This window comes from Ceratotherium simum, chromosome 22, assembly GCF_057802395.1.
Source record: "Ceratotherium simum simum isolate JZ-2026a chromosome 22, ASM5780239v1, whole genome shotgun sequence".
NCBI lineage: Eukaryota > Metazoa > Chordata > Mammalia > Perissodactyla > Rhinocerotidae > Ceratotherium > Ceratotherium simum.
This window is the reverse complement of record NC_141921.1, coordinates 2,807,755-2,819,764: the sequence shown is the minus strand read 5'-3', so window position 1 is coordinate 2,819,764 and position 12,010 is coordinate 2,807,755. Positions and strand designations below refer to the sequence as shown.

General features: G+C 40.3%; 1 protein-coding gene across 1 annotated transcript in view; it reads right to left on the bottom strand.

Moving 5' to 3' along the window:
- FYB2 (FYN binding protein 2) overlaps window positions 1-12,010 on the bottom strand; it is a 105,783-nt gene that overhangs the window by 69,515 nt on the left and 24,258 nt on the right. The window contains exon 2 of the mRNA XM_087445859.1: window positions 2,362-3,106. Within this exon, the coding sequence (XP_087301985.1) occupies window positions 2,362-3,106 (745 nt within the window). The remainder of the gene's footprint in view (window positions 1-2,361; window positions 3,107-12,010) is intronic.

Genomic DNA, 12,010 nt, shown 5'->3' with positions numbered 1-12,010 from the left:
CATTTTATATGTGGGACGCCTGCCACAGCATAGCCTGGTGTGTATGTCCGTGCCCAGGATCCGAACCTGTGAACCCTGGGCCGCCGAAGCAGAGTGTGCAAGTTTAACCACTACACCACCGGGCAAGCCCCTGAATCTGCCTCTTTCACTGATGACAGCACAAAATCTTGTATTATTCAAGTGCCTAGATTTTTGGCTTACATAACACAGTAGTTGACTACATGGTAAAACTAAAGAAGTTGGCTAGTGTTATGCAAATACCTCAGAGCAACTTCCTCAAAGCCCTGCTAACCTCTGCAATCGGGGAGGGGGCTTCCCTCTCGCCCTGCCAGGAGGGGTTACATCACTCAGGGCCAAAGTTCCTCTCTTCTTAGGCTTCAATTATAGGCTTCAATTATAAGTCACAATGTCAGAAATTTCAGTCTTTAGCAAATTAAGGAGAAGACATAGTGAAAACTAATGATCGCTTGCTAACCGAGCTCCTAATTTTTGCCAGGCACTGTGCTAAGCGACTGCCATGGGTTACCTCAGTTCATCCTCTCAACAGCTCCAGCAGGTAGCTAATCCATCTGCTTTTCTTTGCTCCCATCTATCCTTCATCCCATTCATCCTCTCTTCCTTCCCATCCCTTCATCAATAATTATTTACCTACTTTATTCCAGGCATTCTTCCAGGAGCTGGAGATAGAGTTAAGAAAAATCATAGATATAGTCCTACCCTCAGGAATTGTTATTCCCATAGGAAGAGACTGATGATAAACATGCAAACACATAAACAAGACAATTATAGAGATCTATCAGTTCTATAAAGGAAATAAAACAGGATGATATGAAAGGGTGTGAACTCTTGGAGGTGAGCTAGTGGTCTTTTTAGACAGAGAGGCTAGGGAAGGTTTATCTGGGAAAGTGTCATTTGAACTGAGGCTTAAATGTACCTACAAAAAGTCAAAGCAAAGAATTTTCTAGGAAGAGGGAACAGCAAGTATGAAGGTCCTGAGTCATAACAAAGTCTATTTAAGGAACAGCAAGAAATCCAGTGTGTTGACTGCAGGCTGGTGAGCCAGGGGAAGAGAGGCAAGAGATAAGTCAGAGACAAAAGCAGGGGCCAAAAGAAGCAGAGTCATGAAACCAGCCGTAAGTAGTTTAGATGCTAGTCTAAGTGCAAAGAGAAACCACATAGGATCATAAGCAGGAGATCCATCCATCCACCCATCCATGCAATCATTCATTCAATCATTCAATAAATATTTTTTGAGGACCCACTGAACCTAGCCTTGTTCTTATAGGTGCTGGGGATGTGGTGGTAAAGAAGACAGTTTTTATTCTCATGTAACTTATATTTTACTAAGGTAAACAAACAAATACCTAACAATAGACCAGGTAGGCATAAGTGATCTGAAGAAACCGAAGCAATGTAAGAAGATAGAGAGTGATGGGGGGTGTGGCTAGTTTAGATAGAGTGATCCACAAGGTCCACTCACAGCAGGTGACACTGAGCAAAGACCTTGATGAAGTCAGCGAGTGAGACATCCAAGACCTAGGGGAAGAGTGTTCCAGGCAGGGGGATCAGTAAGTGCAAAGGTCTTGGGGTAGAACAAGCTTGGTTTATCTAAGGAATAGCAAGAAGGCCAATGAGGTGAGAGAAGAGAGGATAAAAGAGGTAGCCAAGGACCAAATCACAAGAGCCACTGTAAAATGGCTGGAGTTGAATTTGAGCAGGGGAGTGATGTGATCTGATTTATGCTTTAGAGAATTGCTGTGCCTGTGAGGAGAGTAGAATAGAAGAGGGCAAGAATGTGGAAGCAGGGAGACCAGTTGAACCATTGCAGTGATCCAGGCGAGCGATGATGGTGGCATGGACATGGGCAGAGGACAGAAATGGACAGAAGTAGAGGGACTCAGAATGTATTTTGGTGGTAGAACTAAGAGCTTGCTGATGAATTGGATGTAAAGAATGAGGGGGAGAGAGCAATAGAGCATGATTCCTAGGTTTTGGCCTGAGCAACCAGGAGGGTGGTTGTGTTGTTTACCAAGACAAGGAAGATTGGTCGATCTGATTTATAGGAGAGCAGACCAGCTCTGTGAAGTTAAGCAGATTGCCCAAGTTCACAAATCTTGCAAGAAGTAGAGTTAGGATTCAAATCCAAGTTTGCCCAAACTGTCTCTCAGTATAATTCTAGGAGATTAATCACTTTACCCAAACCTGAAATTACAATTTAGCAGATGGGCCTAGAATACCTGTGCCGGTGTTTGGAGCAGATATTGCCCAGGTCACATATGTGAGCACCCTAAGTCAGCAAGTTCTAAATTAGAAAAACACAGTGACCACTCTCCCCAGGCCCATGGGGATTAGATTTCTCACCTGGGGCCTGGCTGATGAGCTCACTCTCATAGATAGGCTGGCAGGTGCTCCCTGCTGGGCTCTTCTCAGGACTGGGGTTTTCTAAGCTCTTCCTGCCATGTTGAGAAAGTAGAAGAGTAGCATCTTCAGAGGTAGCACGTGATTTTCTTTGGGCCATCAAGTGCCTCTGGGAAGGAAGGGTCTGGGCTCCTTTGGCTTCCAGCTTTTTCCTGGGCTCCTCTGGAGCAAGCCCCATGCTTTCCTGCTCTTCCAGATGGAAGGCCCTACTTCCACAATTGGCAAGAAGACAGGCTGATGACATCTCATTTTTCTGAGATGAAACCTTCTCCCAGTTCCAAAGCTTGTCTCTGAAGCTACTGGTCACCATTACTTTCTCCTCATTGGTTATCTCAGCGTTTGACTGATGCACGTCTAACAGCAGAGAAGCCTTCTGTGAATTTACTGCAGAACCAGCAGACCTTTCCGGAGGTCCTGGGGAATTAGAACATTTCTGAATCTCGCTCCTCTGGGCCAACTTCATTTTCTGGGGTTTAAAAGGCTGGGGTTCACCACTGGAACAATATGGTGGGGACTGATTATGGTTGGATGAGAGGGGTCTCCCATTGGCCAAAATCCCTGTGGACTGTGTGCTTCCAATGTCACTCTTCCGAGAAACATCTGCTGGGAATTTAATAGCTCCTGGAAGAGATGGTGCTTCAAGCTTTTGAAATTTGGCTTGAAGTTCCTTGAAGTTTGTTAACCTTTCCTAAAGCACAAAAGAAAACAGAAGTGTCTCATTATTCTAGGAAAAAGACAGCCTGATTAGCTGACTTCACCATGGATGCTAAGGGGCTCTAAGTGCCAATGTAAGGCCATCACTTGCCTGTTGAGCATTAACAGCCAGTAATGCTATTGTCTATGTGAGATGGGGTGAAAACAATTGTTCTCTTTGAAATACTTCAGATATATTTAATTTCTTCATAACATACAAAGAACACTCATAAAAGAGATAGTATTAACAGTTGCTGATAAATCCCTTGATACAAAATTTGATAGCTCCCTGCTGCCTATACAAATAAATTCTAAACCCCTTAGTATGGCATTCAAGGTTCTTCATAATGTGGTGGGATTACAATCTTGAAGATGGTGGGATTATGACCTCCAGCCACAGCTCAACTCAACTACCCTTAAACCAAACATGATTATTCACAGTTTTCCTAGAAACTTTGTACTCTTCACCACCCTGACTTTGCTGATGTGTTCTTGCTTCACATGACATGTCTCCCACCTCCTTCTCAACTTCTTTCTTGCAACTTCACCACCCACTTTCTCCACTGACGTCTCCTGGGGATGACAGGTAGAGCTAACCTCTGCCCTGTCTCCTTGGGGCTTACATGGCTCTTTATAACTTGGCTGTGGAACTTGACACCATGGGGTGTGGAAAAGAGCAAATTTTGGAACCAGACAGGTTTGTGTTCAAATTCTGACTCTGCTCTTTATCATCTAGGCAAATACTTTGGGAATCTTGGTATTACCAGTGCAGTCGCCTCATAAAAATAAGTTGCCAAGTGGTAGAGGATTAGGGCTACTCCATGTGAGGTGTCCATCACAGTGCCTAACACATAGTAAGCCCATGATAAATAAAAGATATTTAGAAGAGCCCAGATGACCCACTTGTATTTCTGACTCCCCTTGGGAGACTGTGTTCCTCATTCTAAACTCAGCTCAAATTCAGTATATGAAAACAATGGTAGTAACAGCAGCCCAACCCTTGGGGCAGGAGGGACGTGCCCAGGATTATACGGTGAGTTGGTAGTTTGGGTAGGTAGTGTTAGGTTTGACTCCTGCTCGATGCTCTTCCCACCACTCACACCTTTCTCTCACCAGATCTAATTTATGTTTATAAGTGCATTTTGTCATGTTTTGTCTTCACAGGAGGCAGGAGGGGGTGGAGGTAGAGTGTGGGAGGACACCTAATGGAGCCATTTCAAAAAGTAAGAGCCACCATCTTCTCCTGATTATCTTAAAGGTCTTAATTTCACGTATACAATCTCCATGCTAGTGACTTCTGCTTTTGCCAGCTGAGGAAATGTTCCGTGACCTTTCTCCCTGTGTTTACAGTTGACTCACACCTGCCCTCTGAAGATTTAGGAAGGGAGGGAAATTGAACAAGAAGCATGAAGCAGGTGTCTGGGAGCATTCTCTCTCTCTCCTTCACACACACACGCACACACACATACCATACGCACATTTATAGCTTTCTTCACAAATTGCCAAGGGTTGGTTTCCCATATTTCAACAAGCAGTCAAGTTAATTCCACTACACTTCCTCTCCCCTGATGTGGTGGAAGCCAGCACTGGGCATGGAACCAGGAGTTCTGAGTATGCAGCTAGGCTTCACTGTTTCCTAGTTATGTGCCTTGGACAATTCACTTTACTTCTCTGAGTCTTATTTTCCTCACTGTAAAATGGGACTGTTTTACTAACAGTTCAGGGTTATTGTAAGGATCAAATGAGATAGCAGATGTACATACCTCAGTGGTTAATATTTTTTAATTGTGGTAAAATACATATAACAAAATTTACCACCTTAACCATTTTTAAATGTGTAGTAGTGTGAAGTGCATTCACATTGTTGTGAATATCCAGAACTCTTTTCATATTGCAAAACTGGCCTCTATACTCATTAAACAATAATTCCCCATTCCCCTTCCCCCTAGCCCCTGACAGCCAACATTCTACTTTCTGTCTTTATGAACTTGACTACTCCAGGTGCCTTATATAAGTGAAACCATACGTACTTGGCTTTTTGTGACTGGTTTATTTCACTTAGCATATTGTTCCTAAGGCTCATCCATGTTATAGCATATTACAACATTTCCTTCCTTTCTAAGGCTGAATAATATTCATTGCGTGTATATACCACATTTTGTTTATCCATTCATCCATTGATGGACACTTGGGTTGCTTCCACCTTTTAGCTATTGTGAATAAGACTGTTATGAACATGGGTGTGCAAGTATTTTTTTGAGACCCTGCTTTCAATTCTTTTGGGTATATACCCAGAAGTGCAATTTCTGGATCAAATGGTAATTCTATTTTTAATTTTTTGAGGAACCTCCCTACTATTTTCCTTAATAGCTACACCATTTTACCTTCCTAATTGGCACATGGGTTCCAATTTTTCCACATCCTTTCAATCTTTTTGTTTATTTGATAGTAGCCATCCTAATAAGTGTGAGGGATCACTGGTTAATATTTTTAAAGGAATATAATGATGATTATTTTTAGCTCTTCACTATCTGAACCCGCCTGAACTACAATGTTATTGCTTGGTAGATTTTAGTCTCTGTAGGAATGATTAGGAAAAACCCTAGCAGGAAATAGAATTATGGATTGATGACCTCTAAACCAAGGTCCTGTGTAAAGATCACTGGTTCAGGAGGAAGCAAACCTGATTATATCGGACTTATTCCTCTTTCAACAAATGTTCGTTAAGTATTTACTACATGGGAAAAACACTGTTTTAGACAGTGAAAGGCTCTGCTCTTAAATATTACATTCTAATGTCAGAAAGAGACAGAAAATGAGCAAATACACATGAAAACATAGAGACAAGTGCTATGTGGGGAATTAAATAGATGATTTGATAAAGAGTGACCGGGTGCCTACCACTGATTTTCAGAAGTACCATAGGAAGGTCATTTCTTTTTTCCTGGGTTCAATAATTTATCAAATTAGGGGGTTGGCCTGGGTGATCTCCAAGGCCCCTTCCAGCACTAACATCTGGATTTTATTTTCCTTGCTATGGGAAATAGATGTGATGCGTTCTGTTGTCTATTATTCATCACCCATGGGTGGGAGGTCAGGGTTGAGGGCATGAGGCAAGTTGAGTGAGGATGGGTTGGGTGGTGGCCAAAGGGGCATTCCAGTTAAAACCATGTTCCATTTTTATGGGTCCGCAGCCCGTCAGTCACCACATCTTACTGATCTTGTCTTACGAAACCCATGATCTTGTCCCTTCTTCATGCTATTGCCGCAGCCTTCGAGTCCTCCTCAATTATTGTTTAAAATTACTTCTTCCTGGTCTCTCTGCTTTTACTCTGGGCCCCTCTAATCCACCATTTACCCAGCTGTTAGACAAATCTGATTAAAAACACAAATCTGATCATGTATGTCCCAGTTTAAAATCTTTGAATTTGGCTTCTCAAAGCTTTCAAATACAGCTCAAACTCTTATGCTTAGCACATAAAGCCCTTCCTAATCTCAACTCTTAATTTTCTAGCATCATACTGGGCCCCTCTCTGATGTGGTTTCTTCCTTCTGGCCTCACTGAATTGCTTACATTTTCCCAAACTTTCTTTGCTCTTTCATGTCTCTGTACCTTTGAATGTGTTGCTTCCTCTGCCTGGAATGCCCATCTTTCTTCCAATTTCTTGAACTAGCAAATTTCTGCTTGTTCAAAAGTTGACTCGTGTCACTTCAAAATATTCATTGGTTTCCTACAACGTGCTAGGCATTAGGGTTACAAAGATGAATAAGACATTCCATGAACCATAATACCAAAACCAGACAAGGATGCCACAAGAAAAGAAAATTATAGGCCAATATCCCTGATGAACATAGGTGCAAAAATCCTCGACAAAACATTAGCAAACTGAATTCAACAATACATTAAAAGGATCACACACCATGATCAAGTGGGATTTATTCCAGGGATGCAAGGATGGGTCAACATCCACAAATCAGTCACTGTGATAAACCACATGAACAAAATGAAGAACAAAAATCATATGATTATCTCAATAGATGCAGAAAAGGCATTTCACAAAATCAAACATCCATTTATGATTAAAAACTCTCAACAAAGTGAGTATAGAGGGACTATACCTCAACATAATAACGGCCAGATATGACAAGCCCGCAGCTAACATCATACTCAATGGTGAAATGCTGAAAGCTTTTCCTCTAAGACCAGGAACAAGACAAGGATGCCCACTCTTGCCACTTTTATTCAACATAGTACTGGAAGTTCTAACCAGAGCAATTAGGGGAAAAAAAAAAAAAAAAAAAGAAAGAAGTAAACAGCATCCAAAGTGGAAAGGAAGAAGTAAAACTGTCACTATTTGCCGATGACATGATATTAGGTATAGAAAACTCTAAATTCTCCACCAAAAACTGTTGGAACTAATAAATGAATTCAGTAAAGTTGCAGGATACAAAATCAATATACAAAAATCTGTCATGTTTCTATACACTGATAACAAACTATCAGAAAGATAAATTAAGAAAACAATCCCATTTACAATTGCATTAAAAAGAATAAAATACCTAGGAATAAATTTAACCAAGGAGGTGAAAGACCTATACACTGAAAACCATAAGACACTAATGAAAGAAATTAAAGAAGACACAAATAAATGGAAAGATATTCTGTGCTCATGGATTGGAAGAATTAATGTTGTTAAAATGTCCACATTACCCAAAACAATCTACAGATTCAATGAAATTACTATCAAAATTCCAATGGCATTTTTCACAGAAATAGAACAAACAATCCTAAAAATTGTGTAGAACCACAAAAGATCTCAAATAGCCAAAGCAATCTTGAGAAAGAAGAACAAAGCTGGAGGCATCATGCTCCCTGATTTTAAACTATATTATAAAGCTATAGTAATCAAAATAGTATGGTATTGGCATAAACGGTAGGGTAATTAAACAAAGATCAATGGAACAGAATAGAGAGTCCAGAAATAAACCAACGCATATATGGTCAATTAATTTATGATAAAGGAGCCAAGAATATACAATAGAGGAAAGGACAGTCTCTTCAATAAATGGTCTTGGGAAAACTGGACAGCCACATGCAAAAGAATGAAACTGGACCACCACCTTACACCACACACAAAAATAAATTCAAAACGGATTAAAGACTTGTATATAAGACCTGAAACCATAAACCTCCTAGAAGAAAACATAAGTCGTAAGCTCTTTGACATCGGTCTTGGCAATGATTTTTTGGATCTGACTCCAACAGCAAAGGCAAAAAAAGCAAAAATAAACAAGTGGGACTACATTAAAATAAAAAGCTTTGCACAGCAAAGGAAACCATCAACAACATAAAAAGGAAACCCACTGAATGGGTGAAAATATTTGCTAATACTATATCTGATTAGGGATTAATATCCAAAATATATAAAGAACTCATACAACTCAACAGCAAAAAAATAATCTGATTAAAAAATGGGCAGAAGATCTGAATATAAAGTTTTCTAAAGAACATATACAGATGGCCAACAGGTACATGAAAATGTGCTCAATATCACTAATCATCAGGGAAATGCAAATCAAAACCACAGTGAGCTATTACCTCACAACCTGTTAGAATGGCTGTTACCAAAAAAGACAAGAAATAACAAGTATTGGCAAGGATGTGGAGAAAAGGGAACCCTTGTGCATTGTTGGTGGAATGTAAATTGGTACAACTGCTATGGAAAACAGTATAGAGATTCCTCAAAAAATTAAAAATAGAACTTCGTATGATCCAGCAATTCCATTTCTGGGTACTTATCTGAAGAAAACAAAAACACTAACTCAAAAAGATATATGTAACCTCACGTTCATTGCAGCATTATTTACAATAGCCAAGACATGGAAAAAACCTAAATTTCCATCAACAGATGAATGGATATGGAAAATCTGGTATAAATACAATGGAATATTATTCAGTCATAAGAAAGGATGAAATCTTGCCATTTATGACAACATGGATGGACCTTGAGGACAAGTGAAATAAGTCAGAGAAAGACAAATACTGTTATGATTTTACTTACATGTTAAATCTAAAAAACAAAACAAAAAAACCACCAAGGTCATAGATACAGAGAACAGATTGGTGGTTGCCAGAGGCAGGGGGTAGGGAGTAGGAAAAATGGATGAAGCAAGTCAAAAGGTACAAACTTCCAGTTATAAAATGAAGAAGTCCTGGGGATGTAATGTACAGCATGGCAACTATAGTTGATAATGTGGTATTGTATATTTAAAAGTTGCTAAGAGAGTAAATCCTAAAAGTTCTCATCAGAAGAAAAGAATTTTTGTAAATTATATGTGGTGATGCATGTTACTAGATTTACTGTGGTGACTGTTTCACAGTGTATACAATTATCAAATCATTATACTGTACACCTGAAACTAATATAATGTTATATGTTGATTGTACTTCAATTAAAAAAATGTCCCTGACCTTTCAGAGCTTGTGGAATGAGGGAGGAAGACACAAATTGATCATTTTAACATAATACAGAAAGTTATTTGATACAAGGCACAAAGTCTACTATGAGAACATAGAGAAGAGGTCATGACGCCAATGAGGGGGGCACAAAGAAGGCTTCCTAGGGATGGCTCGTTAGATAAAACAGGCAGTCAAGCAAGGAACAGTGGGAAAGACAATTCAGACAGAGAGAAGAATATGAAAGAAGGAGGCATGGCATGTGAAACAGCATGACGTATACGGGAAGAATAAGCAATTCCAGACTACCAGAGCCCCAGTGTTCACTACATAAGGGTGGAGAAGAAAGTAGGCGTCAAGTCTCCTTAAAGTAATTGAGCTTACTCTTCAGGTGGATGGAGACCTACTGATTTGTTCTAAACAGGGCTATGACATGGGTAGATTTATACTTTATAAATATTTTTATAATTATATTTATAAATATTTTATAATCTATTTTTGGGGCTATTAAAATGGTCAAGTAAAATGATGGGAGGCTGAACTTGGGCAATGTTGGTAGGAATGGAAAGAAAAGGATAGATAAGAGAAATACGCAGAGAGTAGTATGGACTGGACCTGGAGATTGACTGGATCTGACGGAAAGGGGAGGGAGGGCTCCAGGATGATACCTGGGCTTCTAAAGTGGGTCAGAGGATGGATTTTGGCAGCTGAATCTTAGACTGAGGACTGGAGATAAAGTATTGGGGAAAGATGATGAGCCCAGTTTGGGATGTGATGAGTTGCCTTCTCGGGGAAGCCATCTAACAGGTAGTTATATATGTGAATCTTTTGGGGTTAGAAATTTAGATTTAGAGTTGTTAGTTTATTGGTTAACACAGAGCTTAAGAGTATGGATCCTGAAGTCAAACTAAGTTCAAATTCCAGCTCTGCCATTTATTAGCTTTATGACCCTGAGCAAACTACTTTACCTCTCTGTATTTGTTACCTTATCTGGGATCATAATTGCATTCCACCTCATAGGGTTGCTTTGGTAGGTAGAATAATTGGCCCCTCAAAGATATCCACATCCTAATCCCTGAAACCTGTTAATAAGTTACCTTGCATGGCAAAAAGGACCTTGCAGATATGATTAAGTTAGGGATCTTCAGATGGGAAGATTATCCTGGATTATCCAAATTGGACAATGTAATCACAAGGGTCCTTGTAAGAGGGAAGTAGGAGAATCAGAGAAGGACATGTGACAACAAAAGTAGAGATGAGGGACGTGGGGGTCAAAGATGCTATGAGTTGGCCTTGAAGATGGAGGAAGTGTCCACAAGCCAAGGAATGCAGGTAGCCTCCAAAAGCTGAAAAAAGCAAGGAAATGGATTCTTTCCTAGAGCCTCCAGAAGGAATGTTATTAGCAAACACCTTGATTTTAGACATCTGACCTCTAGAACTGTAACATAATAACTTTGTGTTGTTTTAAGCTACTAAATTTGTGGTAATTTGCTAAAGCAGCACTAGGAAACTAATACAGCTGTTATGAGGACTAAATTAATAAGTATACGTAAAGCACTTACAAGACATAATAAGTGAGCCAGCCCTGATGGCCTAGTGGTTAAAGTTCAGTGCTCTCACCACTTCGGCAGCCCAGGTTCATTTCCTGGTCAAGGAACCACACCACCCGTCTGTCAGTTACCATGCTGTGGCGGTGGCTCACATAGAAGAACTAGAAGGACTTACAACTAGGGTATACAACCATGCGCTGGGGCTTTGGGGAGAAAAAAAAAAAGAGAGAAAGATTGGCAACAGATGTTAGCTCAGGGCAAATCTTTCCCTGCCAAAAAAAAAAAAAAAAGACATAATAAGTGCTCATTAAACTTTAGCTCTTGTTATTATTATAGCTGGTCATGGAAGCCATAGGACTGGGTGGGAGAAAGTGTGGTGAGATCAGAACCATGGGACAATAGCAGAGGCCAAGAAAAAAGTCTGAGAAGAAACAGAGCTATGACGTTAGGAGAGAAAGGGAACAGGTGGGCAGTATTAATGAGGAATGAGTGCCCAACAGTGGCAAGTGCAGCAGGAAGTTCTGTAAGATGAAGATAGAAAAGCGTCTGGTGAGATCTTTTGAGATGGAAACAATTTTGTGGACGTTGCCAAAGAACGTCAGGGCAGAGGCAAAATTGCAGTGGGCTCCAGAGTGTATGGGAGGTGAGGGAGCAAAAAAATGACTGTAACTTTTGTTTTAAAAAGCTGGCATGACGAAGGAAACAGAGGGGAGGAATTAGAAGGAGATTCAGGGTCAATCAAAGGTTTTAATTAATTTTTCTTTCTAGTGAACCTTCCCTAACACAGATCCTAAAAAGCTCAGAACTATATTTCCCAGGCACTCTTTCAGCTAGAATTCTGCCAAGCAGAGGTAGGCGTGGGATGTGGGATACCAGCACACGAGGGTGTAGC